Source organism: Palaemon carinicauda, chromosome 6, assembly GCF_036898095.1.
Source record: "Palaemon carinicauda isolate YSFRI2023 chromosome 6, ASM3689809v2, whole genome shotgun sequence".
Taxonomy (NCBI): domain Eukaryota; kingdom Metazoa; phylum Arthropoda; class Malacostraca; order Decapoda; family Palaemonidae; genus Palaemon; species Palaemon carinicauda.
Genome location: NC_090730.1, coordinates 96,195,128 through 96,216,507, shown reverse-complemented (window position 1 = coordinate 96,216,507; position 21,380 = coordinate 96,195,128). Strand labels below are relative to the sequence as shown.

The 21,380-nt window shown below is 48.5% G+C and overlaps 1 protein-coding gene across 3 annotated transcripts in view; it reads right to left on the bottom strand.

Annotated features, from left to right (window-relative positions):
- LOC137642147 (ATP-binding cassette sub-family C member 5-like) overlaps nucleotides 1-21,380 on the bottom strand; it is a 399,142-nt gene that overhangs the window by 53,336 nt on the left and 324,426 nt on the right. For all 3 annotated transcript variants that reach the window (XM_068374687.1, XM_068374685.1, XM_068374686.1), the window contains exon 6: nucleotides 20,670-20,817. In XM_068374687.1, coding sequence (XP_068230788.1) covers nucleotides 20,670-20,817 — 148 coding nt within the window. The remainder of the gene's footprint in view (nucleotides 1-20,669; nucleotides 20,818-21,380) is intronic.

The window sequence follows — 21,380 nt, the reverse complement described above, 5'->3', positions numbered from 1 at the left end:
CATAGCCGCTATTCTATTTGGAATCGATGAATACTGTGTATAAAACTGGAGGAAGCAAAAATAAAATGTAATTAAATGTAAATGCCGAATACAGAAGATAACATGACTGTCTGAAAAAGGAAAAAAAAAAATTTGTTAGATCACAATATAAATCATTTTCAAAGCTTTATAATCAAGCACTACAGAACTGAAAACTATAAATTATCGTGCATCGGGAACACGAACGAAAATCCGTTAAAATTCTATTTATGCAATTAACAGGAAATAAAATGAGCAAAATATTTCAAATGACTAATAGCTGAAGTAATAATCTGTTCTTTTGGTAGTTAGCCTTCATCAGCTGATTTGGAAAGCATAAACAGAAGTGTTGATCAAGTTATAAAGATAAACAATGAAAAAGATGACAACCCGCCAAGTTTTCATTTATTAACTCGCATGATACTGTAGTTATTATAAAAATATCTCTCTCTCTCTCTCTCTCTCTCTCTCTCGTTAGAAAAGCACGATGCTATAAGCCCAAGGTCTCCAAAAGGGAAAATAGCTCAGTGAGGAAAGGAAATAAACTAAAAGAGAAGTTTAAGAATAATATTAAAATAAACGGATTCTGAGCGAAGCGAAAAATCTATTTTTGGGTAAGATGGCCATGTCGTCCTGATGGAAGTTCCTTAAAGGCAGCTTCCTAGGGTATATTACAACTACGGCGATATTCCCAGAGAATTTACCTTAAGGTACCCAGAATTCTAACTCCTGGAGCGAGTATCCCTAAAAAAGACCTTAGGGATATCGTAAATATCAGCGGACGTATTCTTGACACGCCTCATAGCAATCTATACCCCGAATAGAGTTAACACTTCGTAGGGGTCAAATGGCATGAAAACGAAAACGATAAGAAAGGGGGGAGCCGTTCGTAAGGCATCTCTCCTCCCCGTTTCGTAAGCGTGCCCTGCGCCGCTCGTGGCGCCATCTGTATTCCTTGTAGCGATACACGAGGTGCTACAGATACTGTATGTAGGGAGGGGTCCTACAGCCCTTTTCTTTTTTTTTTTTTTTTGAAAAGGGACAGGGCGGGTCCATCAGGACGACATGGCCATCTTACTCAAAAATAGATTTTTTGTTTCGCTCAAAATCCGTTTTTTGGGCTCAAGCCATGTCATCCTGATGGAAGTATACCAGAGCATTACTGTATCTGTGGATTCTCAATACGTGCCGTACTCCTCAGGAATGTTTCTTAGTCAACTCGACTGAAAGACCTAAGATGTTACCGTTATACATCTTTTCACTAATCATAAGCCATGAAAGCGCTTCCTGCCCCCTACAGGGAGGAGTCCTACTAGACTCTAGAAACGAACGAAGAGTACATATACCTATGTATGAATCACTCGCAAGCCAGTACAATATAGTGGTCTCACTCTATATGAAGTAAAGCATAGTCCCTACGGAACTACAGCATCCAAGGGAAAAACCCCGACCAGCACCCTGGTCGAAGTAGAAATAGACAAAAAGGTTATATCTGCGTAGGATTAAACTTGCTGCCGCCACCGTCCTCAGAGAAGGGTGGAGCCCTTTATGCTAAGGAAAGTATAAACCAGTGCAACAAGGCTTGCATTAAGGAATAGGCTATTATAGATATCCCCGATTAATATACATAGGCTAAATGCTCAATAATTAAAATGAAATCAATATAGGTGAAGGAGACGCAAGGTTCCCGAGAACAAGTTTATTGAATAACAATAAATAGACATGGTTACCACAAATATATACATATGATAGGTGGATGACCAACAATTTACACAAGTACCGTAGTGCATGGATGTATGGTTATCTGAAAGAAAACAATCAGGTCATTTGTCACATACCAAGGTATCAAAGTTAAACGTCCATGTTACTATCCACTGACATTAGCGTCAGAAACGTTCGGCACACCTGTCTGTACTTGTGCTACAATCACCATAACGCTGGAACAGTCACTGTGGGCTCCCAGAGCCTTCACTACTAGTTATAGCAACGCATATAACTATACACTCACCCAAGAATCAAAGTCCCAATTAAATCCACTGTTCCTCGCAGAGTTAAACAGCAGGGTTAACGACGCAACTAACTGCTACCACAGACCTCTTTAGCTGCTCCACTTGCTTAGCATAGTGGCGAAAGAATACCCTGGAAGACTTCCAGCCAGTGTATGAACGAAGGTGTTCAAAATCCATAAAGTTAAAGAAGTTTAAGGATGAAGCAACTTTCCTCGGATCATGACCTGCGGGTGAACTGTCAGGATCCGCTCTGCGAATAAAATATGAAATTTTCGCCCTAAGTTGATTTAAAGATAAATTCGAGCCCGACGTTTCTCCTCTGAATAGTTGGCCCCCATGGAAGTCTGAAGTTCTACGAAGATCGACCTTTAGGCATTCTACGGGACATAGGGATGCATCTTCTTTCAGAGGGCAGATTCTCCAGGGACCCCACCTGTTGGTGGGCAACTCGTTCTTAGCGAGAAACATAGGGTCCGGAAACAGGTTCAGTTCTCCCCCATCCAGGAACTGAACCCGGCCCTCCTCTCTCGAGAGGGCTACAATCTCACTAACTCTGGCCCCAGAAGCAAGGGCAAAAAGGAAGATCACTTTTTGAGTCAGGTCCTTCAGTGCACACTCCTCATTATCCAGTAATGAGGCAAAATGAAGGACTTTGTCTAAAGACCATGAAATAGGCTTTGGAGGAGCTGAAGGTCTAAGCCTAGCACAGGCCTTCGGGATCTTGTTAAACATCTCGTTAGCGAGGTCTACCTGGAAGGCATATAGAATGGGTCTTGTCAGAGCTGACTTACATGTAGAAATCGTGTTAGCCGCCAGCCCCTGTCCGTGGAGGTGGATGAAGAAGGATAGGCAGAACTCCGTAGAGATCTCGTGCGGATTCTTGTCTTTGACAAAGGCTACCCATTTCTTCCAAGCTGATTCGTACTGCCTTCTAGTAGACTTACACTTATATTCTTCCAGGAAGTCGATGCTATCTTTCGAGATTCCGAACCGTTTCTTCACCGCTAGGGAGAGAAAATCATGAGCTGCAGGGTCCGGGTTTTCTGTGATGAGGCGTAGACAGTCGACTTCTGGACTTGCTGGGACAGAACTGGGTCCGGGAGTGGTAGAAACTCTAGTCGTAGTTCCAGAGCTAGAGGGAACCATACACTGTTCGGCCACTTGTGGGCCACTATCGCTGCTACTCCCTTGAAGGATCTCAGTTTGTTGAGGACCCTCAACATCAGATTGTGAGGGGGAAACAGGTAGATCCTGGACCATCTGTTCCAATCGAGGGACATTGCATCTACTGCTTCCGCCAAGGGGTCCTCGTACGGGGACACATATCTCGGCAGCTTCTTGTTGTCCTTCGTCGCGTAGAGGTCTATCTGCAGTTCTGGGACTTGACTCGAGATGAAGGAGAATGATCCTGCGTCTAGGGACCATTCCGACTCTATCGGTGTAACCCTGGATAGAGCGTCCGCGGTCACATTCCGGACTCCTTGAAGGTGAACTGCTGACAGGTGCCACTTCTTCTCCGCCAGTCGAAATATGGCTAACATTACCTGGTTGAGAGGTGGAGATCTCGATCCCCGCCGATTCAGACATTTCACTACCACCTCGCTGTCCAGTACCAACCTTACATGGATCGAGTGACGTGGGGATACTTTCTTCAGGGTAAGAAGCACTGCCATAGCTTCTAGAAAGTTTATGTGAAAAGTCCCAAATAGCTTGGACCAGGTCCCTTGCACTTTTTTCCGATGGGAGTGACCTCCCCACCCTACCTTTGAGGCGTCTGTGTGGATTGTCACTGACGGGGGGGGGGGGTGGCTGAAGAGGTACTGACCTCTTTAGACGACTGGCTTGAGACCACGGTCTGAGAAGAGAACGTAGCCGAAGTGGGACCGGTCTCTTCAAGTCCCTTCGCTCTTTTGATGCAAAGGTTCTCCAAACTCCCGCTGCATCTTTTAGCTGTGCTCTTAGCACTGGGTCTGTTACTGATGCGAACTGAAGAGAGCCCAAAACCCTCTCTTGTTCGCGTCTTGATATCCTCTCGGAACCTAGAAGTCTCTTGACAGACCCCGCTATTTCCTTCCTTTTCGACATTGGAATGGAAAAACGGTGTGACACTAGATCCCAGTGAATTCCCAACCACTGGAACCTCTGAGCTGGAGAAAGACGGGACTTCTTTCTGTTGATCATGAAACCTAGATATTCCAGGAACTGAATCACCTGTAGGGAAGCCTGCAAGCATTCCGCTCTGGATGCTGCCCACACCAACCAATCGTCCAGGTAGGCTACTACCTGGAACCCTTTTAGGCGTAACTGTTTGAGCGCTGCACTCGCAAGCTTCGTAAAGATCCTTGGAGCTATGTTTAGCCCGAAAGGCATCGCTCTGAAAGCATAAAGTTTTTGTTGTAGCTTGAATCCTAGGTAGGGGGAGAGACGGCGACTTATTGGAACGTGCCAATATGCGCCTGACAAATCGATGGAGACGGTATATGCCCTCTTGGGCAGTAAGGCCCTTATGTGTTGTAACGTTAACATCTTGAACTTGTGGTTCATTATGAACTTGTTGAGTGGTGACAAGTCCAGAATGACTCTGAGTTTCCCCGAGTCTTTCTTGGGAACACAAAACAGCCTCCCTTGGAACCTGATGGACTTTACCCTCCGGATCACCTTTTTCTCCAACAGTTCTTGAATGTACTCCTCCAAAACGGGGGTGGAGTGTTGGAAAAATTGAGGGCACAGGGGCGGAGTACTGTACCAACTCCAACCCAGTCCATTTTTGAGCAGGCTGTGGGCCCAGGGATCGAAGGTCCAGCGATCCCGGAAATACTGTAGTCTCCCACCTACCGGCGACACTTCACTTTGACTGCCCTGCAGTCTTGCCTCCCTGGCCGCGACCACCTCTGAATCCTCTTCCCCTAGAGGGGCGTCTCGCCGAACCTCTGGCTGCACCTCTGGGCTTTGCTCGAAACGTGGTCGATTGCCCTTCGAACACTGGATTGAATGCCGGGGATGCTGATGACACGGCTTGAGGTACCCATTGGAAGGTGGTCGGGGTCTGGGCTACCAGTTGTGGTACCGGAGGCAAAGCTGGCTGCTGCTGCTGCTGTCGTTGTGGTCTGAAAGGCTTGGCTGGACGGGAAGAAAACCTCGATTTCTTCGCCTTTCCTTTCGGCTGAGGGCCCTCATCAGGGGAAGACTTCCTCTTAAGGGACAGGCCCCACTTAAGGAGAAGATTAAGGTTCTCAGTGGCTGCCTTGTCCACCACCTCCTTGACCACTTCATTGGGAAAGAGATCCTTACCCCAGATGCTAGATGAGATGAGTCTCTTGGGTTCATGCCTCACTGTGGCCGAGGCGAAAACAAACTCCCTACAGGCCCTCCTCGCTTTGACAAAGCAATAGAGGTCCTTAGTCACCGTGGCCAGATGGATCTTGGCCATTACCATGAACATCTCAGGCATCTTGGGGTCGCTAGCCATTGTCTCCATGTTAGTCTGGAGAGACATCGAGGCTGCCAGACGCTCCTTTGTGTCCAATTCCCTCCGTAGGAGGAATTCCGACAACTTGGGAAGGTTTTCGCCGAACTGCTGACCTGCAATATCGGCGTCCAACTTCCCAACCGAGAAGGTGAGGTGTACCTCCTTCCAGTCCTTGTTATCCAACGGCAAGGCCAACGACAGTGGATTGCATTCCTCCAGAGATGGACATGGTTTGCCAGCTTCAACCGCCTTCAAAACGGCTGCGAACCCTTTCTGCATAAAGGGGAAGGCCCTAGCCGGGGAGGATACGAAGGAGGGGTGCTTCTTACTCAAAGCAGCAACTTTAGAGTTTGAGAACCCCCTCTCCTTCAATGCAGATGTTAAGGCAGCTTGAGCCTTGGAGTGATCCAGGATGATCACCTCCTTCGGTTCCGTCTCCTCCTTCGAGGCCGGCTCCTTCTTCAGACGGACATAACAGTCCGGGTAGGCCCCTCTGCTGGGCCAGAATTCCACCTCCTCAAGGGGAACTGAGCCCAGTTTCTCCGACATGACGATCTTCCCGACCGTCATCGGCATGTGCTCGGCATATCTCCACGGGTTGGCATCCGAGCACAGAGGAAGGTCCTTCACATTGAGCTTCTTTGGAGGTCCACGTGATGCTGTGATCTTCTGCATCTGGAGCTCCATTGCAGCGGCCTTCTGACTATTCTCCCTCAGCATCTGTTGTATCATACCAACGATGGAAGAGAGAGCCTGTCCCAGCTCTGCTGGAAGAGCGGACGAAGTAGAGGGGATAGGTTCAGGGGCCTGAACCGGAACGTCTGAAGGTACGGGAACCTCTTCCTCCACGGCAATCGGATCTTGATCCTCCTCCTCACCCTCTGCGAGGAGGTCCTGTTCCGCACGGTCGGACAAGTCAGACATCTTGTCATCCAGCTGGATGTCCTGCATGGCATCTGCAACATCCTCCTCCACTGGGATCTGGACGAGAGGGATCTCCGGCCGAGGCTGGGGAACAACAGCGTCAGAAGAAGCATTGGGAAAAAGGTATGCCCTCATCTTCTCATTAGGAAGATAAGGTCCAGTGGTGTTCTTCTGGAAACCCCTTACCCATAAACGGAGCTTCTCCCTCGCTGCATCCCTTGACTCCGCCGACCTAGGGGATTCAAAAGCCTCTGATAGCAGGTTAGTACATACTGCACATACCTGCGGATCCCAGTAGCGATGATCATCATTGGAGGCTGCGCAAGACGCTTGCCTCCTACACGAGACATGTCCGCAAAAGTTCTTGCTGCGGACATTGCAGAAGACACTATCACATTTCGGATGCTCCTCCTGTAAAAGAAGAAAATTTCCATGAATATCAAGTGAATTTCAATTCACATGTAAATATGAGCATTCACAAAGAATAAGGGAAAGACACCTACTTGTGAAACCCACACAATCACCTGTAGAAGCCCACCAGCCATAAAATCACGGTTAGTCTTTACTAGAATAACCAGAGATCATATTTCCCGAGGGAAATTAGGTGTAGCTCACACCTAAGGTAAGATTTTACCATTCTGGCCAGAGATGAAAAGAATTTTCTTTTTATCCTTGTAAGGCGACACCAAGTGATTGCACAAAGCAACACAAGTAAGTTAGAAAAACAGTGTTGTAACCTACTATATCATGGTCTCCCTTGGTAGAATACACCACCCAAGAAAGAACTGATACAGTACATGAGGGTGGTGTGCCGGCCGGCTCTTGCCGGTCAGTACCCCCCCCCCCCTTTTTTTCCAAAGGTAGGTCTCAAGTATACAACTTCAGATCACCCCTATTGGGGAGAACTCCAGTTCCCATGCCTGAACCGGCCGGCAGTGGTTGCCGGTCCGTAGCCACCCGGGTAGCACCGTGTTGCCGGCCATCATTCTTAGTGGCCGGCTAACCGAGCAATGTAGCAGGCCGGCCGGCAGCGGTAAGCAAACCCTGCCGGCTGGCATCCACACCAGGTAGCGCTCGGCTGCCGGCCGCCACTCATAGTGGCCGGCAGATGAGCAAGAGACCGGCCGGCAAAGGCATATAACCACCGCCGACCGACAGCAAGAGAACTAGAGAACACCCCCCACCGACGGCCGGCCCCTAGGCCGGCAGACGGCAAAGACAACACATAAGAAGACAACAGAATGAGTGCCGGGCTAAGAGGCTATGAACCTCTGCGCCCGGCACCCGAAAGAGTGCCGAGAGGAAGGGGAGACACTAAGTCAGGCTTCCTAACCACTGCTTACTGAATCTACAGACGGCAGCGGTTGAGGGACCAAGAAAGGACCGGGCAGCACTCAAAGAAAGGGTCTCTGCCGGTCGGCACACTCTGCCGGTCGGCACACTCTGCCGGCCGACAGGGGACCACGTCAGTTCCCCATCCTAACCTAGGCTAGGTACGGATGCGGACGACTGACACAAAGGAAACGGAAAAAAAGAAGGGAAGGACAGAGGGTCCTGTCCAACCTTGCCTTGGTTAAGGATCATTCCCAACTAAGAAAGCTCATCTCAGCCAGAGAAATCCCGGGAGGGAGGCCGGCACTACTGGCTGCCTCCCTAAAACCAAGGCAAGGAAGGAATTGCTATTCCGGAAAGGGAACATATCCCGAACCCGGAACGGCAAAGAGGACAAGTCTGAGGGGTCACCGAACGAAGGGATCAACTACAGGAACCCTACAAGGTGATCCAAGGAGGATAAACCTCCTATGCCCATGTCAGGCAGCAAGGGAGACTCTGCCCCACGCTAGACCAACACGGACTCAGACTAATACACTGCTGTACTGTCCCCCTCTGAACCAATTCAGTTGGAGCAGGAAGGTACAGTACTACTCCAGCATAGTTATATTTGAAAATTAATTCAAACAAACCACTAGAGTTAAGCCTAAGGCTTAAACAGAGGGAAAGGGTTTGCCCCTTCCCCGAAGAGAAGGGAGCAAACGGGGAAACAGATAATATTATAATGACCTAAGACAACCTAGCCTAGGCACTAAGAGAATCGATTACCTAAATCACCGAAACTCACTCCAATACTATCTTGGAAAATACTCGAAAAAGAGCTTATATGTATAACGTTGCCTAACGCTTTAAGCAATATAAAATCACACTTGGAAGACTAATTATCATGCAGGAAGTACAAGGGCCAACAACTAGGCTACGAAGACTAGTGTTGGTCAGCCTAGGCAAATCTTTCGCCAGGCACACTACTATCGCATCATAACAGAATTCCTAAATAAGCTAAGCAGCTAATTATTAAAGCGCAAGGGGCTGGGAACGTCGCTCTTGCTAACAAATAAATCCTATTCTAGCGAGCAACAGCTCTTGTATCAAAGATAACTCTTTTAATTACTTTAATTTTAAACAAGAGCCTACATTTATACATAAAAGAAATAGTACTCAACTTATCCGAGGCAGAAGAAGTTGGAGAAAGCATAATAAGAGAGTAAATCCAAGATTTTGGTAGTAACACAGGGAAAAACACCGAGTCGTATAGGTACGCAAAAAGGAAAACAGATGGTGCCGCGAGCGGCGCAGGGCACGCTTACGAAACGGGGAGGAGAGATGCCTTACGAACGGCTCCCCCCTTTCTTATCGTTTTCGTTTTCTTGCCATTTGACCCCTACGAAGTGTTAACTCTATTCGGGGTATAGATTGCTATGAGGCGTGTCAAGAATACGTCCGCTGATATTTACGATATCCCTAAGGTCTTTTTTAGGGATACTCGCTCCAGGAGTTAGAATTCTGGGTACCTTAAGGTAAATTCTCTGGGAATATCGCCGTAGTTGTAATATACCCTAGGAAGCTGCCTTTAAGGAACTTCCATCAGGACGACATGGCTTGAGCCCAAAAAATCTATCATATATAAACTATAAAAATAGTGTGCTCGAGTATACCCTCAAGCAAGAGTACTCTACCCCAAGACAGAGAAAGACCATGGTATAGAGGCTATGGCACTACCCAAGACTAGAGAGCAAAGGTTTGATTTTGGAGTTTCCTTCTCCTACAAGGGCCGCTTGCTCCAGCTAAAGTACTCTCTTCAACCCTTATCAAGAAGAAAGTAGCCACTAAACAATTACATTGCAGTAGATAACCCCTTGAGCGAAGAAGAATTATTTGGTAATCTCAGTGTTGTCCGGTGTATGAGGACAGAGGAGAAAGTGGAAAGAACAGGCCAGACTATTTGGTGTATGCGTAGGCAAAGGAAAAATTAGCCGTAACCAGAGAGTAAAATCCAATGTATTACTGGATGGTCAGTCAAAGGACACCATGGGTGGCTGGTACCCTGGCCAACCTACTACCTACTTATAAATATTAATCTACAGTACTATCAAAGATGAAACAAAGGAAATTAAACGTGTAAAATATGATATTCTGTCCTACTCATATAGTTAAATTTATGCTAAGTAGTACAGTACACATAACCGACACAGACCCATGAAATACTTTGCATCGATACTCGATATTTCTATAATGGTACTACTAAAGTTAATCGGTACATATTGAAAGGAAATCACTCGTTTTAGCCGGTCGCTTTCGGACAGATATATGAAGTCACCATACATTTTATATGAACTCGACAGATAATAAAACTTTTCTTAATGTATTTTCTATTTGAAATAGATACTCTATATCATCAGTAAAAGAAAATACTAACTTACAAAATTAGTTACATTTTATAAAAGAAAATAAATTATTTTTAAGGAAATATTTGCTCTATGAGTGTACTATTTCCGACAGACTTGTGACGTCATCACAGTGAAAACGTGGTTGTAAATCGCGCAGTCGTAAGTCGACGAATACCTGTATAGAATTACGGAAACTGGAAGGATAAGTAGTCTCAAAACACCTACAGAAGACAATAAAACAATAAGTATCGGAAATTATCTCCAGTCACTTACTAAGATACATACCCTACTCAAAATAAGTTTCATTAAATACTAAATACCCCATCAGAGACTAGCTCTTCCATATTCACCTCCTTTCGTTTCTCGGCTTGGTAAATTCTCTATAAATGCAAAACAAGTTTTACTTTTTGTTTACTAATAACAGTAAAGTTTATGCCTCTCTAGGCAAGGGATTTATATCAGTAGTACATGTTCTCGTACTTACCTTGATGCATGTAATGAAATAGCCAAAAGTGAGCTAGTGGCCCACTACCAATCAAAACATGATTAAACCATAAGATTTTCAAAGTTTAAAGATATATTGAAAATTCTCTTTTTATTCTACAGAAACCATACAATATTCACACCATTATTATAAGTAAAAATTGTGTACTGTAATCAGGAATGCTTGCTTCAGTGATTTGAAGGGACGTGAAGATCCAGACTACCAGCTCTGTCTTCTATCTCGAAAATTAGTGGTCCTTAAGAATACATCTTATTAAGGAGCTCCTTACTTGTAATACTAGTTGGTTCTTATATGTGTAATCTTTGAGGGCTTGTACGGTACTTTTCGAATCAAACGTAATTGATAAATTTAATATTCACTCTATCTTCAATTGTATTAACAATATAAATTGGTAACAAAATGACAAATAGTTCACAAGTAAACACTGATGCTTCGGTAGGTAATGAGATCCAACTTGTTTTGTCTGAGGATACTGAAGCACAACCAGCATTAATGAAGATTTAGAGGTATCAATATACATAGCAGAGTGCAGTCCTTTCCTTTTAACATGATGTTTGTGGTGACTCAGAGTACAATTATATTTCTTTGATAAATAGAAAAGATAGGAGAATGTTATTTCCTTCATGATGCCAGGTAGAGTATAAAGAAGTAGTTGATTAATGTTCATCCTGGTATTTGTAAATTGCGCTCTAATTAGAAATGGAGGGTCATTATAGCTTATAAATACATCACTCTAATTAAAGAGCTTCTTTGTTGGAGAATTGTGGGTTGTGGAAAATAGTGAGGGTAACGAAAAGAGAATATTCTGAAGTGATCTTCAGAATTCGCTCTATAAGAGGGTATAACAACGTCAGTGCTATGCACCATCAGAACCCTTACTGAATGGTGCAATAAAACTTGATAATTCTCATTTTTCTCTGGATTTTATCCTGAATTAAAAACAAACAGCAAAACAGTAATGTGCTTATAAGATGTTTATTTGCTTTATTGGCATTAACAAATTTCAAAATAAGGAATTTTAAGAAAAATGACAAAATCGAAGATAATTTGTATTTTTCCTAACCATACAAACCTTAGCTACTTACATTGGGTTTACCTTTTAGCGCAGCTGAAATGACGAGCCAATAGTTTTAACAAGGGTTAATTACCCCCCCGCTAGTTAGCGGGGGGTAGGGGAAGGGTAGCTTGCTACCCCTCCCCCCCCCACACACACAGGTGACTTGCTTCACTTCACTTAGAGGTAGGACTTGACTTGGGGGTCAGGGATGGCGGGCACATATGTGTAAATAGCTAAGGTTTGTATGGTTAGGAAAAATACAAATTATCTTCGAATTTGTCATTTGTTCTGTAACCGAAATACAAACCACGCTATTTACATTGGGTGACTTACCCCCTTAGGAAGGGTGGAAAGTCCCCTGCCTTACTGACTTCGGTTTGCCTGGGGGCTCGATCCCTCAGTGAGCAGCACTAGAGAAAGGGAGTCCCTGTACCTCACAAGTTCCTAGCATCGCTAGGAACGATTGGCCTACATAAGCAGTGTGTGGAGGAGAGTGTGACTCGTCCTATGAAGTTGACCTTGAGACCTTCAGATAGGAATTCTAGGATAGGACGTTCCCAATACCACCTCGTCAGGGTATGGGAGATGCAACAGTATTAAGCTTAATACTAGGAGCACAAAGAAGCATGGGTTACCTGCAGGGGTCGAGGTCAGCTATGCGAGGACCAGGATGCTGCTTCCCCAAGAGAGGGGAGAATGAAGAAAGAAGTAAGGGTCAGACATACTCTTTCATTCACGCAGACTAAGACCGGGTAACAACGCCCTCAACCTACTGCTACTTGTCCAATAAGGAGCCTGAGGTTAGACCAGCTGTTGTGCAGCCACCACAGGGCCGATAGAACACGTATCGAGGCTCCTGTGGGTCACGTCTTGCAGGTAGTGGGCTGTGAAGGTCGTTTGACGCTTCCAGACCCCAGCTTGAAGTACCTGCGTCACAGAGAAGTTTCTCTTGAAGGCCAGGGATGTAGCAATACCCCTGACATCGTGGGCCCGAGGGCGACGTGACGGAGGAGGGTCAGGATTCAAGGCATGGTGGATAACCCTTCGAATCCAAGCTGAGATGGTGTTCCTGGTGACCCTCCTCTTGGTCCTGCCTGTGCTCACAAACAAAGCTCGCACTTGAGGACGGACTGCAGCCGTTCTCTTTAGGTAGTGCCTCAGACATCTCACTGGACATAGTAGCAGCTGGTCTGGGTCGCTTGTTACAGAGCGGAGACTCGCAATCCTGAAAGAGTCGAAGCGAGGATCCGGCACTCCAGGATTCTGAGTCTTGGCAACAAACTCAGGGACGAACCTGAACGTTACCTCCCCCCATCCCCTTGAATGGGCGATGTCGTACGAGAGACCATGAAGTTCACTAACCCGCTTGGCCGAAGCCAAAGCGAGTAGGAAAGCCGTCTTCCAAGACAGGTGGCGATCGGAGGCCTGGCGTAATGGCTCGAAGGGAGGTCACTTAAGAGACCTAAGGACTCGAACCACGTTCCAAGGAGGAGGTCTCACTTCCGACTGGGGGCAGGTAAGCTCATAGCTACGTATGAGTAAAGAGAGCTCTAGCAACAAAGAAATATCCACGCCGTTCAGTCTGAAGGCCAAGCTTAAGGCTGAGCGATAGCCTTCCACTGCCGAGACAGAAAGGCGCATTTCTTCCCGCAGATAAACAAGGAAGTCCGCTATTGCTGGGATAGTAGCATCGAGTGGAGAGATACCCCTTCCACGACACCAACCACAAAAGACTCTCCACTTTGCTTGATAGACTCCCTCAGAGGACCTTCGCAGGTGGCGAGACATTCTCTCCGCAACCTGTTGCGAAAAGCCTCTCTCCGCGAGGAGACGCTGGATAGTCTCCAGGCGTGAAGCCGAAGCGAGGCTACGGCCCTGTGAGGGACGCCGGAGTGGGGTTGTCTGAGAAGCCCGTGTCGTGGAGGAAGTTCTCTCGGGAGCTCCGTCAGGAGCTGCAGAAGATCCGGGAACCATTCCGCGTGATGCCATAGCGGAGCTACTAGAGTCATTGAACAGTTGACCGACAGTCTGGTCCTGTTGAGCACCCCTCTCATCAGACAGAACGGTGGGAAGGCGTACACATCGATGTTGTCCCACCGTTGCTGGAAAGCATCTTGCCAGAGTGCCTTGGGGTCCGGGACTGGGGAGCAGTACAGGGGCAGCTTGAAGTTCAAAGCTGTCGCGAACAAGTCCACAGTCGGGGAACCCCACAAAGTCAGGACTTTGTTGGCTATCTGAGGATCCAAAGACCACTCGGTACTCACTATCTGCGAGGCCCTGCTCAGACTGTCGGCGAGCACATTCCTCTTGCCAGGAATGAAGCGAGCTGATAGTGTTATCGAGTGGGTTTCGGTCCACCTCAGAGTCTCTACTGCAAGATGGGATAGCTGCTGCGAAAAAGTGCCTCCCTTCTTGTTGATATAAGCCACTACCGTGGTGTTGTCGCTCATCACCACCACGGAGTGACCCGCCAGGGACCGTTGTTACTGTTGAAGAGCCAGAAAGACGGCCTTCAATTCCAGCAGGTTGATGTGTAGGCACTTTTCTGATTCTGACCAAAGGCCTGAGGCCCTCTGGTTCAGAACGTGCGCCCCCCACCCTTCTTTTGACGCGTCCGAAAACAGAGTCAATTCCAGGGGGAGGACGAGAAGACTCACTCCCTTCCTCAGGTTCTCGCCGACCAGCCACCACCACAAGTCCGCCTGTTCCAGAGACCCTATTGGGATCAGAATGTCCGGGGAATCGGATCCTTGATTCCACCGGGACTTGAGCCGCCATTGAAGGGATCTCATCCTGAGGCGGCCGTTTGGAGCCAGACGAGCCAGGGAGGATAGGTGACCTAAGAGACGCAACCACGATTGGGCGGGAAGTTCTTCTCGCCTGAGGAAGGGTTCCGCCACCCTCCTCAGCCTTGCTATCCGGTCGTCCGATGAAAAGGCTTTGTGGAGATTGGAGTCTATTAGCATGCCTAGATAAACCAGTCGTTGGGACGGCTGCAGAGAGGACTTCTCGAGGTTTACCACGATCCCTAGATCCTGGCAAAGATCCAGAAGCCTGTCTCGGTGCCGAAGAAGGGTCGACTCCGAGTCTGCTAGGATCAGCCAATCGTCCAGGTAACGAAGGAGACGAATGCCGTTCCTGTGCGCCCAAGCTGAAATCAGGGTGAACACTCTGGTGAACACCTGAGGAGCTGTGGAGAGACCGAAACACAGCACCTTGAACTGGTAGATCTTGTCGTCTAGGCAGAATCTCAGGTACTTTCTGGAAGACGGATGGATTGGGATCTGGAAGTACGCGTCCTTTAGATCCAGTGTGCACATGAAGTTTTGTGGTCTCACCGCAAGTCTGACCGTGTCTGCTGTCTCCATGCTGAACCGGGTTTGCTTGACAAATCCGTTCAGAGCTGATAGGTCGATGACAGGTCTCCAGCCTCCAGTAGCCTTCTCTACAAGAAAGAGTCGACTGAAGAAGCCTGGGGAGCTATCGACGACCTCCTGGAGAGCACCCTTCTCGAGCATGTTCTCGACTTCGGCCTGAAGGGCCAGCCCCTTTGCCGATCCCGTGGCATAGGAGCTCAACGACACTGGATTCGCTGTCAGGGGAGGTTGAGATGTCGTGAACGGGACGCGATAGCCTTGGCCGATCACCGAGACCGTCCAGCATCGGCCCCGTGTTGCTGCCACCTGCGGACGCAACGCTGAAGGCATCCCCCCACAGGTGGACACGCAGGGGGACTGCCACCCCTAGGGCTTGCGGCCGCGGCCGCCACCCCTAGGAGTCTTGCCTCCCCTGGAGGACTTACCGCCCCTCTTGACCTTGGCTGAAAAGGGCTGGAGCTTAGACACCACCTTCTTAACTGCCGGTGCCTGCTTTGGAGCCTTACGAGACTGTTGCTGCTGTTGCGGCGGAGCTGGAGGTTTATAGGGCCGAGCTGTAAGGGCCCGATGGAGGAGGGAGTCCGTGCTGGGTTTCCTCCACCTCTCAGCCGTTCGTTCCATGTCTTGAGGCTCAAACAGATTCTCCCCCAGAAGGGAAGCATGTCGGAGCCTACACACATCCACGGCGGGGACCTTCGGATGGAATCTCTCGGACACAGCATCGCGACGCTTCAACACCGAGTTGGCCCATAAGGTGGTAACCTGGTGTGCCAAAAACTTGATGGAGCGGGTGCCCGAGAGCAAGAAGGTCTCCAGGGCCTTCCTATTGGTCTCCTTGGACAAGTCCTCCGATCGCAATAGGATGCCCAGAGATCCTAGCCAAAAGTCCAGCCACTAAGTGGCCTGCATGGCACACTTAGCGACCTTCTCGTGGCTAAGGACCTCTGCCGCCGAGAACGACACCTGCCGGGCAGAGAGCTTCTCAAGGGGAACTCCCTTCGCCAGCTCCTCCACAGAGTGATGGAGAGGAAGAGCGAGGTTGGGCTCACCCAGAATCTCGAAGTACCTCCTCTGCTGAAGACGAGGAGGAGGGCACAGCTTGTTCCCGGCAGCGGAACGACTGGAGGAGGCAAGAAGCGCGAGCTGAGCGTTGGCCCTAGCTCTGGCACTCTTCAGACCCCGAGACCAGGGCAGAGCCGCACTGGACTTCGGGGCCTTCCGAACGTCAAAAACTTCATCCAAGATCGTGTCTTTGCCTTCACGGGGGGCGATGACTGGATCCATAAGCCCGTTAAGTTGCCTTATCAGGCTTAGGACCTGCCAGAAGGCATGTTCGGATTCTTGCTGATCTCCTCCCTGCGGGCTGGCAGCTAAGTCTCCTGCCCCAGGGATCTCTTCCTGGGGTGAAACGTGGACATTCCCCCGGGTAGCCGTGGGTTCCTGGCGAATCCTTGAAGAAGATTTCGGGACGGTCTTGGAGTCCTTGGATTCCCTCCTGGGAGGGATACAGGATCCCAACAAAGAGATTCGAGGGGCCCCTTCCTCACGAGATGATTCTCCTCCATGAAGCGAAGTCTCCCTCCTTGGTGTCGAGGGGAAGACTACCGCCCCGCTGGACTCACCTGAGGACGGAAAGGCCTCGTCCACGGGAGAAGGAGAAAGCACTCAAGCAGGAGAAGGGGCCTTTTCGACCGACCTCTTTAGAACAAACTTCGCCCTGGGGGAAGTCACCACGAAGTCCACTCCTCTCTTTCTCTTCAGCGAAGGAGAGACAGCCGTTGGTTTGTTACCCTGGTCGGCGAGTGCTGGTTTCATAACCCTCACTAACGCCCGTGCCAGAGGACCAAACCAAGACTGTTGCTCCAAGGACACAGAATCCGAAATCCTCGCTAAAGGGAAAGGGATCGGGCGATCCTTTGGAGTGGACACCACAGTACCTGCCTGAAAAGAAGGTGGGGAAGAATGATGTACTAACCTCTCCTCAGTAGTATCCTTGTCCTGCACTACCATCCTGTGTTTGGGTGGAGGCGATCCCGAGCGTTGTCTAGGAACACGCGTTCCTGCTGCTACCATCGGCTGAGGAATTCGCCGCGAACGATGGTTGCGCGGGAGCGCGAGCGAGCGATCGTGCGGGCGCAGAGGTGGATGATCGCGCGGGCGCGCGGGCGCGCGGGCACGCGGTCGCGCGGGCGAGCGGTCGCGCGGGCGAGCGGTCGCGCGGGCGAGCGGTCGCGCGGGCGAGCGGTCGAGCGGGCGCGCGGGCGAGCGGTCGCGCAGGCGAGCGGGCGCGAGGGTGGGCAGGTGAATGAGCGCGTGTCCGAGGCGGCAAACGCAAGCGTTGGCGCGATGGCGAGGAAACGCGCTGCCGCATGGGTGAGGAAGACCGCTGGCGATGTGGATCTACAGGCGATCGGTGGTGAGCTGGTGAGCGTTGACGCGCAGGTGGGCAATGGCGCGTTGTGGCATGGTGACGCGTTGGCGAGCGATAGCGAGCAGCATGCTCCGGTGAGCGATCGCGCGATGGCGAGCTAGTAGCTGGCGAACCATGTCCCTTCAGAACCTCCGGCTGACGAAGCGTTGGAGAACGTAGGCGCTCAGGCTGTAACATACGCGGGCGGTCCGGAGATTGCCGAGAAACAGGTGATCGCTGACGCGTAGAACGCTGGTGAATAAGCGATACCAAAATCGCCTGTGCGCGCTGACAAACAGGTGAACGCTGGCGAGCAGGTGAACGCTGGCACGTAGGCGATCGTTGACGCACGGGAGAACGCTGGCGAATAGGCGATACTAAAATCGCCTGTGCGCGCTGGTGAGCAGGTGATCGCTGGCGCGTAGGTGATCGCTGGCGAGCAGGATGTCGACGCGAGAGATCCTGTGAAGGGACAAGTGGCGCGGCGCGTTCACAAGCAGGAACAGGAAGATCGCAGGCGCGTTGGCGAACATGTGCTTTTGACACACGTGCTGGGGAACGTGAACGATGTTGCGTAGCCACAGGATGAAAGAGCTCAGAAGACTGATGGCGTGCAGGGAGCTCAGCAGGAACTGTAGGATGGTCAGAGACCGCAGGGCGATGATCCTCAAATGAGCGCTGATGCTCAGAAGAGAGCTGACGAGCAGGAGAGCGCTGACGAGGAGGGCGAACATCAGGAGAGCGCCGACGAGCAGGAGAGCGCTGACGATCAGGAGAGCGCTGACGAGCAGGGGAGTGCTGACGAGCAGGAGAGCGCCTGTGCGTTAGCACTGCTCGTGGAAGGGAAGAATCCCTTTGCCCCGAAGGGACCGTTGCCCGTCGGGTGACGAGTTCTCCAGAAGGTGAAGATCTGGCAGGAGTTGGTGAACGGTCTGCAGAGAGGTCCAAGGGAGACGGAGCTGTAGGTTGAGGCCGACGAGGAGAGTCCCCTTCGGAGGAAGAAGATCCAAAAAGGCGCCTCTTAACCCCCTTATAAGAGGAAGGGAGGCCCTTGCGACGTAGCGGACGGTGAGCCTTACGGCGGAGGCGGCCTCGGGGAAGATCATCGGGACCATCGGTCCTTCGAAGGGGAGTCTCAGTCAAAGCACTTCCCTTAGAAGGAAGCTGAGCAGCAGCAGAGACCAAAGGACTCACTTCCCCCTTCGAAGGATGTACGGAAGGGGGAGGAGAGCCCTCAGCACCATCATCCTCAACAGCACCTGCGGAGGATTGCCCAGCCACGTCGGAGGCCTCTGCCACCACGACGTCGACGATAGACAGAGGGTCTACCTCTGCTACCGCCGGCGACTGCTTAACAGCGGCCCCCAACGAGACAAGGTCAATAAAGGCGACCCTGGAGGGCAAGCCCTTAAGCCCCAGGGAAGACCAAATCTGCAAAAGATCATCATTAGTTAAAGCATTATCAACAACCTCCCCCGGAGGAGGAGGGGGAACCGCCTCGCTATGGGAGGCAATGCCCTCTCCCCCCACCCAAGGTCGGGAAACAGAACTAGGGCCTGCACTACCACTCGGCCGACTCTCCTTAGGAGCCGGACGAGGGGGAGCTTCGGAGGAGGTTTGGGCGGCGGAAGAAGAATCCCGAGAACCTTCCTCCTTCAAGGCAAACCCCGAAGGAGAACGGTCTCTCTTGGACTTCTTCTTATGCCAGCGGCCAAACCTCTCCCACTGGAAGGCAGACCACTCCCTGCACTCACGGCACATGTTCTCCTGGTCACACCGTCGGCCGCGACACTGAGGGCAAAGGGTGTGAGGGTCCGTAGCTACGTCCGACATAAAGGTCCCACAAGGACGACCGGCAACACCAGGGCATGTACGCATTGTAAAATAATAATAATGAAGGTCAACTTCCAACCAACACACACGCTGTAGAAAGAAAAAGCAGAAAAATTAAAGGCTGTCACGAGTACGATGAACAGACACGTCTGATCACCGCCGAGCCAAAAGTGAAGTGAAGCAAGTCACTGGTGTGTGGGGGGGGGAGGGGTAGCAAGCTACCCTTCCCCTACCCCCCGCTGACTAGCGCGGGGGTAATTAACCCTCGTTAAAACTATTGGCTCGTCATTTCAGCTGCGCTAAAAGGTAAACCCAATGTAAATAGCGTGGTTTGTATTTCGGTTACGGAACAAACAACCTTCCTCCATTCATAAAAAAAAAAACTCCAATCCTGCTATGGCACATCATAAAGCCAGGAGGGTACACATAGGAACACTATTCTATCTTGTTTCTCTTCCTATTTTTTTGTTAGTTATTTATAGTTTATATAGGAAATATTTATTTTGATGTTACTGTTCTTAAAACCTTTTATTTTTCTTGATTGCTTTCCTCACTAGGCTATTTTCCCTGTTGGGGCCCCTGACCTTATAGCATCCTGCTTTTCCAACTAAGGTTGTAGCTTAGCAAGTAATAATAATAATAATAATAATAATAATAATAATAATAATAGTAATAATAATAACAATAATAATAATAACAACTTGTATGTAATCACCTTGTGAATCATTCATTCATATTTGAACCACTCTCACCAACATTCATAGCAATTCCAGACGACATCCTCAATAAAAAGTTGAATAACCCAAAACTACAAATGAAAAACTCCAATTTGAATCACAGGCCGAATTACAGACAACTGATCACATGACACACAAATAGTGAACTAAAAGGCAAAGGGAACTATGACAGATCATTGCCTATATAGTTGCCATTAACGACTATACGACCCCATACTTGCCAAAAGGGGAAGCAGTTTGTGAAAAAAAAAATGAAAAATTCTTACTTTTGGGTGTGTCGAAATTTAAAGCTTCGAGAGAAAGGAAATATGAACATCAGGGGAGTTTCACAAAAATAATAAAAGTAAGCAACAAGTGAGAACATAAATTTCTTATAAAAATTAAACAACAGTACTGTATGCCATAATATGAAATTTTATACAGCATAGCAAAATAAATTTTAATGGTCACATGAAAAATTTATAATCTGCAATTTATACTTTTACAATATAAAAATTATTCATGATCAATGCTAGACTACAGCAATAACAGCAAACAATAATTATGACTAAGAAAATAACTAAAAATTTGCCTTTACAATTGACAAAATATGTATAAAAAAAATTACTTACTGGTCCAATAAAGCCCAATCCAAGTGTAACCATAAAAATAAGTATCCCAATAATTAATCGAGTTTTTATAAAACGTAGAACCACCCTGTGAAATGAAGCATTATCTTTACCCATATTCTTGATTTCTTCATTCCATAACTTCTCCAACCTGAAATCAAATTTTGCAGTTAAATAAAATCACCTCAATAATAACTTGCATTGAAAACTAAAATGGCACATTACAGAATCTTTTTTATTAAGAAATAAAAAAATATGTGAAAAATATGAATCAAGTGTAGGAAATTAACTTCAAGAAAGAGCCTACAACAGATATCTAGGATCCTTTCCTAGTAGGAAAACTAAATTGGTCGTCAACTATCACATGATTTCAAGTCCAGAAAGTTTTATATATACAGTACATTGAATTTGCCAGTACCAATACCACCTCAATGTTCAAGCACTACACCTAGCCGAGGATACACTCCAATTGAGAGTGCTGGACAATGATCAAATATAAGGACGATAGCGCAACAGCATGATAGGGAGCTTTACTGTATGGGTTAAGATATTCTAAAATTTGCCTGTGGACCTAATCTTTAGAATGGAGATTGTTTACTTCAGCGCCAGAGAAAATTGAGTTCACTTCCATTGTATGTTTACAACCCACCATCCAGGACTTTGTTTCTTTACCTCAAAATTCTTTTAAATATATTCACTTGCTCCAGCAACGCT